This window comes from Schistocerca cancellata, chromosome 5 (genome assembly GCF_023864275.1).
Source record: "Schistocerca cancellata isolate TAMUIC-IGC-003103 chromosome 5, iqSchCanc2.1, whole genome shotgun sequence".
Lineage (NCBI taxonomy): Eukaryota > Metazoa > Arthropoda > Insecta > Orthoptera > Acrididae > Schistocerca > Schistocerca cancellata.
Window position 1 is genome coordinate 625,101,977 of NC_064630.1, and position 17,340 is coordinate 625,119,316.

At 37.5% G+C, this 17,340-nt stretch overlaps 1 protein-coding gene across 1 annotated transcript in view; it reads left to right on the plus strand.

Annotated features, from left to right (window-relative positions):
• The first annotated feature begins 690 nt into the window (after positions 1-690).
• The window catches only part of LOC126187440 (transcription factor 25), a 152,458-nt gene continuing 135,808 nt past the window's right edge, over positions 691-17,340 (plus strand). The window contains 2 exon segments of the mRNA XM_049928520.1: positions 691-1,023; positions 6,936-7,121. Coding sequence (XP_049784477.1) covers positions 886-1,023; positions 6,936-7,121 — 324 coding nt within the window. The 5' untranslated portion in view covers positions 691-885.

Here is a 17,340-nt window from a genome sequence, read left to right on the forward strand (position 1 = left end):
TCTTTGCGAACTGTTTACCGAAAAGAGTTATCCAAAGTTCAGAAATCTAGAAGATCAGAAGTAGGAGTAGATCAAGTACACCAGCCAACGTTATGGCATTTTGATCTGCTTGGCTTTCTTAAGGTTCGCCCTTCAAATCTCGCAGTAAATTTACGTGAGAAAACTGCTTTCGCTTTAGCAGCCACTGTCTACACCATTTTGACCGCTTTCTCTGTTTCCTGCGGTTGGTCTATGTTTTTTGCAACACAAGTTGCGAACACAGACCAGGGAGCGCAGTCGCTTGCCACTGATATTTCTTTTCTACACCGACAGATAACGGGCGAGTAGTAGATTGGGGTTTGTGTCGTGTGAACACACCACATTTGAAGCGATATTTTGCATGTACAGACATCTGCGCTGATGTCTGCGCAGACAGATCGTTGCGTGTGGACCGGGCTTTATGGCTCATCAGAGAAATCGGTAGTAGGGCTTTTACTTATCCGAGAATCACTTTCACAAGCGTATGGTACATTCATGGGATTATCCTACAATTTACGAACAAGAAAAAATATAATTAATACAGGTATTTACATACTTATAGATCTAATTTGAAAGGGTGATAGATGACTGATCAAGATATTTTGAAATTTCGATGTTTAATGTTAAAATCGGTAACTTCAGGTGCTATCCTGTTTTGTAAGTCGATTGTTGTTGCTGAAACGTCAGTAAGCAGAGATATTAAACACATTCGTAAAGTATTCGCGGAGAATTTAGAAATCAGTTCGTGGTTGTGGTTTGTGGAAATGTGCAGGTTCCGAACACCCAATTTTTTCTTAAATATGTGGATAACACAATGATTTGATATATATTTAAAGGGATGAGCAGTCTACAAAAGTTGATTCCAGGATGTCGTCGCGAGTGTTAAGAAAGTTACGTGGTGACGAGAACTTTGAAGAACCAGCTGCAAACAGCGAAACAGAACTTGATGTGACTGTTGGAGGAGGGGCGAAAAGGAAAGATTTCAATGTAAATCCATATGATTTAGTAAGTATCTCACCGAAATTTATGCGTAATGTTGTGTAATGTTTGGTCGTAATCGCTTCCATACGCTGTTTGTAATAGTAAACAAAATCCTAGAAATCATTTTTCAAGACTTACCGTAATGTATCAACCGGTCATTTACTTGTAGGCATAACAACAATGCATTCCAAAACACATTGACAAAGCATATTGAATACTGAAATTCAGCTCTGGCAATCTACAAACTGCTGTTCAGTATCAGAAAAATATTTTCTTTTTGTAAGCTGTATGTTTAATTATCTGCTGGAGTGCTGGGAACAGTGCTACGAGGAAATCGTGGTTCATTCAACCATGGTTTATGAATCCATATTTGGTCAGCTTCAGCAGAATTATTTTTTTACATTCAATATGTAATGAGGAACATGTGATTCGAAACCTAGCAGCTAGTTATTTGATTTTGGAGGGTGGTAATCTCTGGAACAAAACATTTTCCTTGTCACATTTTTAATCAACTGCTGGATGATTTTCCACACTAACACCTTGGCCATGGTAAATGAAATAGTATGAGTGAATGCATTCCACAAAGCGTAGTTTACTGAAGAATTGTCCTGACAGATTAAAATTATCTGCTTGACTATATTTCTCGCAGTCATTGGTGCTGTCTAAAGAGCCATTTAGCTCTCCTCTCCACCAGAATCAAACTGTAGTTATCCTAATCCATTCCACAAATTTTAATGCATCCTCATTTTGCATGTCACATGGCTAAAACATGATAGTGGACTCACCTCGCATTTTGGTTTAATGAGAATTTGATCTGCAGCATTGCATGAATGATTGAAATTTGATAAATTGATTGTGATCTGACAAAGCCAGTGAATCTGAATGCAAAATAAATATTTTGGTAACTTATGTAGTGTAGCCTGATGCAGTAGGGTTAATAGGTTCCGTAGATTGTAATAGGTACAAATTCGCTTTATGTATTGTAATTTGTTGTCCTACGTTGATACAGCTTGCAAGTCTACTTTTTGTATAGTATGTGTCTGTTCTCTTCTTTTAGCCACTGGACCTACCTTTTGGGGAAAAGTTCACCTTGTTTCCTCTAAGCTTCTTACTTATTGAAGATGTATCAAAATTTTGATAAACATTTTATTGACAACATTTAATGGTGTCATGTTACTATTTCTCAGACACAACCAATGGTCATTTGTAGGTTTATTTATGACAGGTAATGGAGTTTTAAATTGAAGGATGTTTGCCTTTACAGCCAGGAAACCATTTCCATAGTTGTTTTGAGAGTTCAGTTTTGGACTCCCCTGTTCCAATAAATGCACTTTTGTGGTGTTTCTGCTGAGTAATGAAACTTGGATATTATTAAGAAAGGCTAAAAACATATTACAACATTCATTGACATGTGAGCAGTTATAGCATTCCTAAGGCTCACAGATTAGTCATACTGACTTTGGAGAAAATAGTGACTGTCTTGTTAACGGAATTAGTTCATTGCATTTATCAGCTTAGATCTACACAAATTTGTGCGGCCTTAAACTGAAAAATACACTGAAAACATTCCATCCACAGTTCTCACCCCACATCAGATTTTCATTGTTTTTGATACATAGTATTGTACTTTTCTTACACAGGTAGAACTGTACTTCAGCATTACTGCTAAGGCTAAATGAATTTTTAAAAATTGAGAGTACTGTTGACTAGAGTGCCTCCACATTGTACTATTTGTATTTAGAAATTATGTTATTTTACTGGGTTTTTGAGGATTTGGAGAATGGTAGTTACTAAATTACCAGAACACTATGACCACAGAACAACAAAATTGTCTCAATGTGTGCCATAAAGAGTTAAAGATTAGTGAAGAAATGTCTCTTTGAAATTGTTTGTACATGAACTTGCATCCTCATGAATCACAAGATGTACACTTTCCAAGTGAGACATTTAGGCACTTCTTACTATCCAACTCAGTGCTTTAGTTGCACATCTATTTATATTTAGTATTTTCACTCTTGTTGTACAGTGTTAGACACGCAGTCTAGTAATAACAAATCACTGTATCATATTGTGAAAACGGCAGAAATAAGTAGGTAAAGTCTGATGAACACTCCTGCTAAACATTGTTAGTTGGTTAGTGATTGACCAACTGGATTAGACCATTCATGAGCAGCAGAGGCAAAATCAGCTTCTAGTCATCCCCTTTTATTTTTTCCATCATTTCATATCAAATTGTTTCCCTCAAATCAGCCAGAGATTTTCTTTCTCAAATGACATGTCGTATCGCTGGGTCCTCCTGTCGGGTAGACCGGACATCTGGTGCAAGTCTTTAGTTAACGCCACTTCGGCGACTTGCATGTTAATGTTAATGTCAATGGTAATGTGGTGGTGGTGGTGGTGGTGGTGGTGGTGGTGGTGGTGATGAGTACAACACAATACCCAGTCCCTGAGCGGAGCAAAACCCCGACCCACCCGGGAATTGAACCCAGGCCCCTTGACATGGCATTCCATCGCGCTGACGACAAACCTGTCCATCCAAATTTATGTTCCACCTCCAATGATCTCGTTGTTGATGGAGCATAACACTTTTAATATCCCACTTCTTTTTTATGTTATTTATTTATTTTTATTCATTTATACATATTTTTTTTAAATTTAGGTAGATGTTTGTAAATAGCACGATAATGGTGTATCATAATGATATGGAACTTGCTTCAGAGAATATTCCATTTAAGTGATACTTGTTTATTGGAGCATACTGTCCGCCAATGAGTGTGATATGTACAAAAATGAAATTTGTTGCAATTTAGTAACAGCTGTTAAACAAGTCAGTTAAAATGTCTCCCAGAAAATACAGTAAGTGTACATTTCAGGAAAATACTAGTCATTGGCCTCAACCAGTGACATAACGTTAATGGCTGCTGTGACATCACCTTTTTGCTTGTATTTTCACGGTTTGTTTGTTAGTGGGCGAGGCTAACGATTTTGGAAAGCAAAAGACGTGGTTTTACTGACAGACTGATTTGTAGTGTAACCTGAGGCTTAGGTTAGTTTGAGAGGTGACACTTTGGTTGTGAGATGGCAAAGCCAGAGAATGTATTAGCAAAAAAAACCTGGCTGGGGCAGCAGACTGATCTGTAACTTATCTTGTTTGAAAAAAATCACCACAGATATGACGATCCAGTCACCATGATGTTTGTGATGTTTGTTGTATTTCTCCATCACTGGCCATTAATATTGAATATTGCCCTTTATCCTACATGCCATAATTAAAAACTGGCTGAGTCTGTAGCCTATCTCCACATGTGCATAACCATTGAAACAAATGAATTCACACACACAGTGACAGTTGGCAAGTTATTGTGTTCAAATGATTACATTCATCGTGGCAGGTTTAGAGAAAGCAAGTTGACTAAAGTCAGCCTCACACTGATGTCCAGTAGCAGTTGAAATAGTGAGTTACATAAAGATTGTAGAGTGAAAGAAACAAAGACAGTTAAAGTATTGTTTGTACATTACTCAGTCATAAGATGGCAGAATAAACACGAGAAAATCTACAATCTTTAAATTATGACAAAGTATTTTTTGTTTATAGATCCCAAATACAACAAAAAATTAAATAAGTAGTTATCACAGAGCATACGAAACCTGTAGCCCGTTACTGCGGGATATCAGAGAGCTGGAGGATATGCGATACGGGAAGTAGATCACTCAAAACACACTTCATCAACAGAAGCTTACTCACAGTCATCATCCATTTGCACAGTTTGTGGATGAAACAGGGAAGGTATAAAACACAGCATCACAAAAACTAACAAAATGCTGAATTGACAAAATTGGTCAACCTGTGCCCAAATATAACTACTGATGGAACACTAACCACACTAATGCAGGTAAACCAAACATACGATACCCACCACTGGCAATCCAACATACTGACCAATACACAACTATACACGCAGACCCACATACTGTACATACTACGATAATGTATAATTACAAGGAACGTTTAATAAGTAAAGCCACACAGTTTTTTTTTTTCTCAGGCAGTTTTGGGTGAAAAAAAGGGAAATTTATTGTGTGGTATCATTTAATGTTTCTGCTTCAGCCTCTACGGTTTTATGACATTTCGATAACTGGTGGCACTATATGTAGGATTCAAAATGGTATCTATAACATAGGTGCATTCCAAGCAGAGAACTGTCATTGAGTTTCTTTTGGCATAACACACATTCATAGGTGCTTGCAGAAAGTCTATGGAGACTTGACAGTGAACGAAAGCTCAGGGAGTCGTTGGGCGAGGCATTTGTCATCATTCCAAACCTGTATGATTTCCTGTGTGTCGGCTGCACACAGCTGTGATTCTTGCATTGTTGGAATGTGTGGAAACTCTCATTTCAAGTGATTGACAAATCACTATCAAACACCTCACTGCTCAGCTTGTCATCCATCTCTGTTGGTAATGTGGATACACTTGTCCACCAGATGAACTCCGTTCAACCTAACAAGAGACCATAGAGAGCAAAGGAGGACTGACTTCCATGCTTGTCCCAGTGTGGCATGCACTTTGTGATAATCAGTACATGGATGGTGGGGATTGATAAAGCAAGATGTTGGCTCCGACATAGACAAATCTCCGACCATAAACAACACTCTGCACTAATAATTTAAAATCAGAAAATGAATTTGTTGCCCTTAACTGTGAACATCAAAATAACTCGCTAACAAACCACCACAAACTCTTAGAGTATTGTCCCCAAAAGCGCTCGTGGAGTCCAATATCACTAATAACAATCACAATGTAGAAATGTAAACATTACACTCTAGTGTGTACCACCACATACTCCAACAGGTCCTCTGCAAACAATACATTTCAAATACACTGCACTCCCATAACATAATTAGGTTGAAGGTCTTAGCAGATGAGTTGTATCACACACTTGAGTTGACCCCGGGAAAGTAGGAAATGATAGTAGTACCAAAAATACACTCCACTACACACTGAAAGCTGGCTTGTGGAGTACAGATGTACATTGGCTTATAAAGTGTATTTGAGGACATAGAATTTTTCATCTTGTCTAGATATCATTGGGATTTGATTAAGAGGATAGACTCAAAGGACAACAATCAGTTGATTTCAACAAGGTGTTGTTGAAAAAACGGCCTTGTCTTATCATCTGTAGACTGTCGGCTACTTCAGTGGATAGATTTGAAATCTTTTATTTGTCATCTGAATTGTTGCACTCATAAGATCCATTTTAGTTAATTTTGCAATGCTAATGAGATAATATTGTTTTACATGAGAACAACAGAGGCAATTTTATATTGTTGGTGAATGCTAGAGTTATCTGATATCCAAATCATCACCTACTTCTTGGTTACTAATGATCTCCACACATGATGTAGGGAGAGGCAGCTATCAATAGCTCCAGGATTTTGTTTGAAGTGACAAGAGTTTAAAACAAATGATTTTATCCAATGTCCAACTGCCTCTCATATACCTTTTTCCTTGTGAAATTAACTGCTACAGAGCTCAACCTATACACCGCTGCTCAGGAGGGTAAGCAGTTTGTCTCCATCTGCTAATGTCTGTGTAACAAAAGTTAATTGACAGATACAAGTTGCAAATATTGGCTGCTCTATGATCTGCGAGATAAATTTAGTTGTTGCATGCAATGTAAACTGTCCATAAGCTGAACTCTAAGTTAAGATTTTTAAACACATAACAATCTTATAATAATGAAATGAAGCACTTTCAAAAATTAATTAGTCCATTCCTTGTGAAATAGGAAGATTTGATGACTAATACTGATGTATTTAGTTTTGAAAATGCTTCCCAATTCAGCAGTTTTTAAATCTTATTTAAGGATTAATTCTTTGATCAGTTACCATACAGTGCATAAATTAATATCTTAAAAATATCAATTAATTTACAGTTAATCCAGCAGAGTCATTCAGAATCAGAAGTTAAAGAGGATGACAATGAAACTGAGACAACATTAGCTGCTGAAGGCACTAAGGATGAAAATGTCTTTGTCAAACGGAAGAAAAAGAAGAAGAAAAAGAAAGCTACAAAACCAGTTTTCACAAATAATCGTAAAAGCAGTGATGATAATATTGAGGTGAGTGATTGACACACAAAATTACTTAATGACTTGTAGACTTTCCCAAAAGAATAGCTTATGATGATCTTCTAGAGTTAGCAGCTGGGTCTTCAATTCAGATTAACACAATATTTTGACTGTCCACCTGGCTGCTATCTTCCTATGAGACACTAGTGTTGTTGTGTTTCGTTAAACTGATGCTATATTGGAACCATTGCCCTTATTTAGAGCAGCAGAGATCTCTTAGTGCATGCGTAAAGTGTCGTGAATAGTGCCCCTACTACATAAGATACTAGTAACACTGCTGTTGGTGCTACAAACAAAAATGAGGTATCACTGATTTCTTCTGCCAATTGAGAACATTGTGTTTTAGTGTAGGTCAGTGCAGGGTTTTATGACAAGATAGCCCTTGTCCCTATTAGTAAGATTATCAGCCAACCTATTTACAATTGATTCCATCAGAATGCAATACCAGTAATGAGAAGCAGCAGCAATCTCCTGCGTCTCATTACATTTCAGCGTGTGTCGACGATGTTCCACACGCCTATCTTCAACTGCACAAACCTGAAAATTCCACAGTGGTGGAAGCATTGTTTAACGAAGGCACAAACAATGAAATATAATCGACACAGGTGCTTGCTGTCTCTTCTTGTTACTGAGATTGGTTTCTGAAGGACTCTGTTGAAATGAGGCTGGCTGATAATCTTATTAATAGGGACAACAGCTGTCCTCTGAGCAAGTCGTGAAACCTTGTGACCTGCATTAAAACATTGTTATCTATTGGCAGAATAATTTGATGATTATTTACAGCAGCAGTAACTTGTTTCTGTGTGCCTTCACCATCAGCAGCATTGCTAGTAACTCTTGCAGTGGGGGCAGCAGTTGCAACACTTGCTGCACCTGCTGAGTACTATCTGCTGGTCTATATATGGCACTGGTTTCAGCATAGCAGCAGTTCAATGAGATTTAGCAACGACTGCATCTCACCTGAAAACAGTGACTAGGTGGTCTGTCAAAATATTGTGTGATACTGATTTGATGATCCAGCTGCAAACCAGAGAAGTGTCAAATGTAACTGGGATCTTTGTGAAACCTTGTGATTATTGTTAAACTATATTTTACTCACCTGTTACCTACACTCATTTACTCATTCATTCATGTCCTGTGGATTCTGTTACGAAAGATAACGTCCAAGGATGTGAAGTGTGTAATGAAGAGAGCGTAACTATCATTAAACTCAAATAAACTATTAGTGCTATTCATTCTTAGTGTAACAGTGGAATTAATTGGAATACTATTTTTTTTTTATGATGAACTCGGAATTCTTTGAGAATAACTTTTCTCTACATGTTATGACAATGGTATCCTCTTTAAGTAAACACTGATAGTTGCCATGCAAGTAAAAGGAAGTAGTCTTTACAGTCATATAAATTGTGGGAGAGCAGATATTTTTAATTTTCTTTTTAGTTTGTAGTAATTCTTAATGTCTTGCTTTCCAGTAAGAAGTAAATGTAGTGGGAAGTAATTGTAAAAATTAATTATTTACTCTGAATGTATTCTTACTGCTCACTTTGATGATCATAGCTTCGCAGAACGCTGTAATATTGCATCACAGTATAGGCTTCACTGTATGGCTTGTGAGAAATGCACATACCTTCACAAAATTCCCTTAAAGCGCTGTGAACAAAATTCCATAGAGGTAGGTATTAAGGTGAAACTCTGATTAGTCTCAAACGTCTGGGGCAACATGGTGCACCCCCTATAATACGCTGAGGTGACAAGTCATGGGATACCACCTAATATTGTGTTGGACCTCCTTTTGGCCAGTGTAGTGCAGCAGCTCGATGTGGCATAGACTCGGCTAGTTGTTGGAAGTCCCCTGCATAAATATTGAGCCAGCCTCTATAACCGACCATAATTGCATAAGTTTAGTTGTGGCAGGATTTTGTGCTCCGAATTCTCGATTATGTCCCATAAATGTTTAGTGGGATTCATATCGTGTGATCTGAGTAGCCAGATTATTCCCTTAAATTGGCCAGAAAATTCTTCAAACCAGTTGCGAATAATTGTGGCCCAGTTATGACATCAGTGTTTGAGAACATGAAGTCCGTGCATTGGTGCAAACAGTCCCAAAATAACTGAACATAACCACTCGCAGTCAGTGATCAATTCAATTGGACCAGAGGACCCAGCCCATTCCATGTAAACACAGCCCACACCGTTATGAAGCCACCATCAGTTTGCACAGTGCCTTATTGACAATTTAGGTCCGTGGCTTAATGGAGTCTGCACCATTCTCAAAACCTACAATCAGCTTTTACCAACTGAAATTGACACTCATCTGACCAGGGCATTGTTTTCCAGTTGTCTAGGGTCCAACCAATAAAGTCACCAGCCCAGGAAAGATGCTGTAGGCGATGTAATGCCATTAACAAACACAGTCGCTTTGGTCGTCTGCTGCCACAGTCCCTTAACACCAAATTTGGCTGCATTGTCCTAATGGATACATTCATTGCACATCACACATTGATTTCTGCGGTTATTTCGTGTTGTGTTGCTTGTCTGTTAGCACAGACAACTCTACACATACGCCACTGCTCTCGATTGTGAAGACTGTTGGCCACTGCATTGTTCGTGGTGAGAGGTAATACCTGAAATTTGGTTTCCTCGGCACACTCGTGACACTGTGGACCTCAGAATATTGAATTATCTAACGATTTCTGAAATGGAATGTCCCATGTGTTTAGCTCCAAGTGCCATTCCATATTTAAGGTCTGTTGATTCCCATCATGTGGCCATGAACATGTCAGTAACCTTTTCACATGAATCGCATGAGTAGAAATAAGTCCCACCAATGCACTGCCCTTTAATACCTTGCATATGTGATGCTATGGCCATCTGTATACGTGAATATTGCTATTCAATGACTTTTGTCACCTCAGTGTAGTTCTTACTTTACTATTTGTAGGACCAATAGAAACTTGCAAATCAAATGATCAAAACCCATGACAGGATAAATGTGTTGGCTAGATGTGAATATGTTTTTAAGAGTTGTGTAATTCCTCCTAACTGACTTTTCCTGATTGTGTAGGATACACATACATTTTTCAACAGAAAACTGTTAAATGTTAACATACTTCTATTTCCCAATATGGAGAACATGCAAAAGTGATGTATTAGTCTGTGTTAACAATTGATCTTGAAATAAACCACAGTCATTAACACCTGCTGATACATCCAGATGGCCATTGGTAGAGTCAAAAGATGGTTGTTTGCAAACAACCATTGTATTTCTGTTTGTATGGTGGGTAGTATTAAAGTATCACTTGGAAACAACCAGCTCTGACCATGAAACTTTGTGAATATGCTAGTTCTTCTCTGTACATTAGTCCTTCAACGTGACAGTTTTCCAAATGATGAACAACTTTGTGAAAGCTTGATTGTGGAAGTCTGCATTTTGGCTGTTCAGGAAATGTTCCACCTCATATATATATCACCATAATTACAGAAATAACTGCCACACGTGCTTGTGTCATCCAAGGAAAGAGGTCAGTTCCAAACCAAGTGTCTTCTTAGTTGGGGAGAGACAAGCAAATCTTTTCACTGATTTTGTCTAACATGAATTAGTCATACATCTTTCAGCACAGCTGTTCAGCGTTGATAGTGTTGGAAGGTGTTAGACAGTCAAGGGTATGTTGTTCTACAAAGAGAGACAATATGTTGATATTAAAATTGATAGATATGGGCTTTTAGGTCATGATTCTTGCAAACAATTTTCTTCCTTTAATTCCGAAAAACGTGTCACATAACTGGGTAGACTAATTGTTATACTTTTCTCTGGTCACTTTTGAACAGTAGTTCATATTTACTCTAGACTGCAATAACAATTTGCCATTGATGAGTCTGTTATTATTTATTTTTTTATTTTTCATTATTACTAGCACTGTTTTAGAAACAGTGTGCATCACAGCTTAAAGGAAAAAAGAAAATCATAATTTCCTTGACAAAGGAGGCGGCATTTATTTTTAGACTCGAAAAATTTTACATACATTTTCTAAATGTTGCAACATTGCTTTATACCAGGACCGCAGACAGAGGCTGTACATGCAGACAAACAAAAAATTAATTTTGAAAAGAAAAAAAACTTCCTAATGTTCTGCAAAACTATATTCATTTGGTCACCAACTGCTTTTTGCCTTCTCATGCCATCTTAAGGTGACCTGAACTGGTGACCAAGTAAATAAAATTTTACAGAACATTAGGAAGTGTTTTTCCTTTTTAATATTATTATCATGTTCTGCCAAGCACCAGTGTGAAATTCAGTTAATGTTAGACAAAGAATTAATTCTGTAACTATTTTTCCTAGGTCATAATTGAAACTTGGTGACTCCACTTGAACAATCCCTTCATGTCTGCCTGCATCAGTGATAGTCAGAGCTGTACAGGGTGTTTATAAATTAATATTGGGGTTGTAACACTTTATAATATTTATTACATTAAACTTATCATTATAAATGATATGTCAAATGAAAGAGCAACTCACAGTTGTTTGGCACCAGTGCGCATGCGCAGCACGCAATGTTTCCGCCGCGGTCCGCTAGACAGCGGTAGTAGTGAAGATGGTGACTAGTGAACAGAAAGTGTTTTGTGTTTTGCAGTTTGCAAAGACCAAATCTCTAGTTACTGTGCAATGTGTGTTCTGGCTGAAGTTTGGTTGTAATCCTCCAAGTGATAACAACATTCGTAGATGGTATCATAAATTTGAAGATACTGGCTGGCTTTGTGAAGGGAAGGGCACAGAACTACCAAGAGTTAGTGAAGAGACTCTTGAGCTAAATCAGTCTGGAAGGCTAGTCGTGAATTAAAAGTTCCCGTGTCGACTGTTTGGAAAGTTTCAAGAAAACGCGTACAACTACGTTCTTACCGGTTGCAATTATTACAGGCTCTAAAGCTGGCAGACCATGGATTACGTGCCAACTTCGCAAACGAAATGTTGTTTCATGATGATGAAGATTTTCTGGATCATGTTGTCTTCAGTGATGATTTGACCTTTCACCTTAGTAGACATGTTAACACTCACAATTTGCACACCTGGGGCCCATAAAATCCTCATGAGGTGGTACAAATGCAACAAGATTCCCCTAAAGTGACTGCTTTTTTTGTGCCGTATCACGACGGAAAGTTTGTGGGCCTTTCTTTTTTTGTGAACCTACTGTTACTGGCATTTCTTACCTTGATACACTAGAGCAACAGATCTTCCCTCAGTTGGAAGAAGACGAGGCAGAGAACTTCACTTTCCAGCAAAATGGTGCGCCACCTCACTGGCATAGCAAAGTACGCGATTGGTTGAACTTTACTGTACCCAAGCGACGGATAGGCCGCAAGGGGCCCAATGACGGGGCTTGCTTTGCATGGCCTCCACATTCACCCGACCTAACGCCATGCAATCTTTTCCTTTGGGGCTTCATCAAGGATCATGTGTACGTGCCTCCGCTACCAGCAGACCTCCCTGAAATAAGAAACCAGATTGAAGCAGCTGTTGCTACAATAACTGAAGACACACTTATCAATGTTTGTGAAGAACTCGGCTATAGAATTGATGTGTGCCGTATGACAAATGGTGCTCACATTGAACGTTTATAAGGTTCTTGGTAAAACTGTTTGAGCTGCTCTTTAATTTGACATATCATTTATAACTGTAAGTTTAATATAATAAATATTTTAAAGCGTTAAAACCCCGATATTCATTTATAAACACCTTGTATTACAGAACTGAAGGATTTGTATACAGCAAGTGCCAAAGGTTTCCTTTCACTCACATCAGTGTCCGCAGAAATATGAAAATCAAGTGCTTAATGCAATTGTTGTGATATTATTTATTTATGATAACAACAAAACAACTAACTATTTATGAAATTATTTAACTGGAGAGATAAAAAAATCTACTCACCACGTGGTGACAGAACACACACATGAGACTGTTGTGATTGGCAAGCTTTTGGAGCTAGTGGCTTGCCTTCCAGACAGAAGGGTTGAAGGGGAAGGAAGATGGGTGAACGAAAAGGACTAGAGAGGTCTAGGAAAAGGGGAAGATTTTGGGAAAGTCATCCAGAACTGCAGGTCAGGGGAGAGTTACCATATGGGATGAGAAGGAAAGACTGATGGAAAGTTATGAACAATGAAGAGTTTTTCCTTCTCAACCCATATAGTAACTCTCCCCTGACCTGCGGTTCTGGGTGACTTTCTCAAGATCTACCCCTTTTCATAGACCCCTGCAGTCCTTTTCCTTCACCCATCTTCCTTCCCCTTCAACCCACCTGCCTGGAGAAGGAAGCACTGGCTCCGAAAGATTGCCAATCACAACAGTCTTTTATGTGTATGTTCTACCGCCACTTGGTGAGTAAATTTTTGTCTATGAAATATTTATGATGTCAGTTGAAAATTTCTGATGGAAACTGAATTGCAGATAACTTGCTTATTGCAAGCAGCCAGATCAGTTACATCATCTGCACATATCTTGTAACTACTGAAAGTTTAAATGTTTCTCTTATTACCTCCAAACCGTGTGTGCCTCTAACTCAACCTGTTATACTTTATATGGTGTCCAGTGAACCTTGAAATCCGGGAAAACTGGAAAAAACCTGGAATTTTAAAAATTGGGGAAAAACCATGAATTTTATTTAATAACTTTGATAACAAAAAAAATCGGTACCGTACCCATATTGCTATGTTATCAGTTCAAACCATCTGTGATATTTCAAATAGCATTCAGATATTCAAAGGGGAATCTATATGTTACACACATAATACCCATTGGTGATCCAGTGTTTTCACAGTGATTTGTAATTGTTTTATACTCTTTGAACTGTCATGAGGCAGGTGCGAGAGGTGGGGAGACATGGAAGAATTCATTGCATCAAAGATTGGCATAAAGTACAGAGCAGCTGCTATTGTAGAAATACATGGAAGTAGTAAGTTTTTTAAAAGTGTCTTATAGAGATGTTCATATTCAGTTTAGTACAGTGTGTTAAATTACGTTAAGCCTGTTGTAATGCTAACTATATCAACTGTTAAATTGTTGAAGTTAGCAACAATGGAAAACAAGATGTCACAGTCATGAAGAGTAATGACTGCTACTGATATGTTTCAAATAGGTCTCTGGGGCTAGACGACTGTGTGGTAGATCTCTGGGGCTTGGTGACTGCTTGATGGTGACAGTCTGACGTAAAGTTATGAATGAAGAAATTAAAGCTAGCCATAAGTATATACTCTCCTGTTTGCATTTTCTTCCAGTTGCAACACTGCGTGACATTTATTATAAATTTTCTCACTTCACCCTGTGTCGATGGTGTTGTAGATATGGACGGGCCAGAAGTAGCTTCTTCATTCATCGTTTCTCTGCTCACATGCTCAAGTTGAAACAAATGACTGTACGCTGCATATTGGCTACTTACTACAACGCCACACACTGTTGGATCGTATTGCTGGGCAGTAGTTCTAAGCAGTATGAAGACAGGGGCTACAAAATAAAATAAACACTTTCCTTCAAATGCTTTCATTTATTCGGAAGTACTTTCACTTTTAAGCAGTTGAATAAAGGTAGAAAACCTCTTAACGACATAGTAATGAAAATCTGTGCAGACCGTCCAATAAAAGAATGCTGGTAATCACAGTTTATAACATTGTGTAACAAACAATAATTGGAAAGAGAATGAACGGGACAAAATTGTAGTATGGCTTTGAACAAGTCCATGCCAGCAAATTATTTAAAATAGTGTTTCCACCTTGGGGATGTTGAACTTACAAAAATTTCGAAATCGCTTACAAGCACAATGCAATATTGAAAATCTTATTAGCTTGTATGTCTGTGTGTTGCTTCTGACCCCCCAAAAAAGTACAAATGCTATTTGTACTTGGTGCAAGAAAGTGAGCAACATTTCTGGCATGGGGAAAAATGCTTTCAAAAGGCACAGCGAGAGCATAAAACACCAGAGTTTCAGTGCAAATTTGCAAAAGTTGTTGCCACTAGGTGCATTCATGCAACATTCTGAACCTTCAGCAACAAAATTTTGACACAGTCGTACATCACTCCAAGGTAATTTTAGGAATAACTTTTACACAACTTACAAATTTTTAACTCATCTATTTTTAGTACCAGTATGTTTAAGTTTGTGGATGGAATATTGCAGATTAAGACCTGTAAAAATACATTGTTTAAAAAGCAATATCATTGTATAAAACACATAAGCAACTTATCTTTTGCTATTTAGTTGTTGTTCTGTAGAGGGATAAAAGTATTCAGTGGTTTAGTATAGGGATGAACCAGTAACATCCCCAATACCTCCACTCCATTCCTTAAAGAATCAAACTCCCATGTTAGAACAGTTTCAAACATCTGAAAGAAATGTGCTGGTAGTAAAGTGACAAAAAATTAAACATAATGTTTGAAGTTAAAACGGCGAACATTTACTAAGCCATAAACTGTTTCTCACTCAATATTTTATAGGGCTATGAGCAAGAAAAATTTTAGAAAAGGTTTTAAATAAGGTGTGAAGTTCATTCTCAAATACATAATCTGTGTAATTTGCACACTGTGAATTACACAGTCAACACATATGTACAGTTTCTAGCTATAATACTTGCCGTATTGTATTAAACCTTTAATGCAAGATTATGTGTTGTAATGAGTAAATAGATTACAACAACATTTTAAAATTCTAAGATTGGTGAGTAATTGTATGAGGTATAGAAAATAAAATTTTTGTCCCCCTGGAAGCTGTTGGGCAACTTCAGCTGGAATCGTGTTCGACTGTTGGTTGCTTAGTAAGTGTGAAGTTGAGTGTATGAGCTGAAAGCAAGTTAGAATATCATGTGGGTTGTGACTTGAGAATAATATCATGTGGGTTGTGACTTGAGAATCAAATTTGCCCTGTTATGTACACAAGATTCTTCTCAGTAGTAAATACGAAAAATCTCAGTTGCATTCTTCAAATTTGAGACACAAAGGTTAGATCCAGACTAGGGAAGAAACTACAGGGTTGCACAGAGTTTTTAAATGGGAGGGAGTTGGGAATTTCATCGCAATTTTAAGAAATGTAAACTATTTTTAATATGAAGTACAATTTATTAATTTGTAAGTGTGTATTATTTACTGGCTTATATAGATAGTGTCATGTTTAATAGTAGGTCTAGTAGCAAACAAAGCAATATATTCAAAGCCACAGAATGATCCAGGGAATTAGTCTACAGTGCAGTCATATTTTCTCTCAGATGACATTACACGAAATGCTATTTTGTAGTGATTGCACACCATCAGGAATCATCTGTCAGTTCGGAGATCAGAGGATTGTCTAGCATTATTCCCTTAATTATTTACAGACAGTCAAATTGCAAAGCAAATGCTGTTGCAAAAATCAAAACTTTGTTACAGAATAGTATACGAAATGGCACAATACGTGAGACGTAAACTTGCTGACCTGATTGACAAATGTGAAGTGATTGTACTTGTATTTGATGACAGTATGAATACTGTTTTTTCAAAAAACCCAGATGGATTTACATTTGGGACCATGATAAATCACTTATGGTTAGTTGTTACATTGATTCTGTTTTGTGAAACATACAAGGGCAAATGATTTATTGAAAGGTGTAAAAAGATAATTGGGTTTGGAAAACATAAAAAAACTGGCAGTTATCAGTGAGTGGACCAAACATGAATTTAAAACCTTTGAATGACTTCAATAAGGAAGTAAAAGGATCTTTGGATCGTCTACAACTGCTACAAATTGGTACCTGCAGTTTTCACGTATTACACGGCACTTTCAGAACAGGTGTATCCAAAAGCAATTGGGAAATTCTCATTTTTGAGAGCACTTTATTATTTAGTGCACAGTTCACCTCCACGATGGTCACAATTCACTGAGATAACCAGATCTTCATCTTTTCCTAAGACATTTTGTGAAACAAGATGGGTCGAAATTGCTTTTGCAGCTGAAAAAGCTGTGAAAATTCTTAAACATATTTGAACTTCTGTCTCTGAGATAAAGAAATCGAAAACTATTCCTTATTCATCAAGTTTCAGAGTTGTTTCTGAAGCTGTCATTGACAAACTGCTAGCTCCAAAACACATTCTTCAGTTCAACAGCATGCTTGTTGGAACTATTTTTACTCAGTTTTCAGAGTGATGTCCAATGGTTCCATATGTGTATGATGTACTACACAATATTATGAACATTTT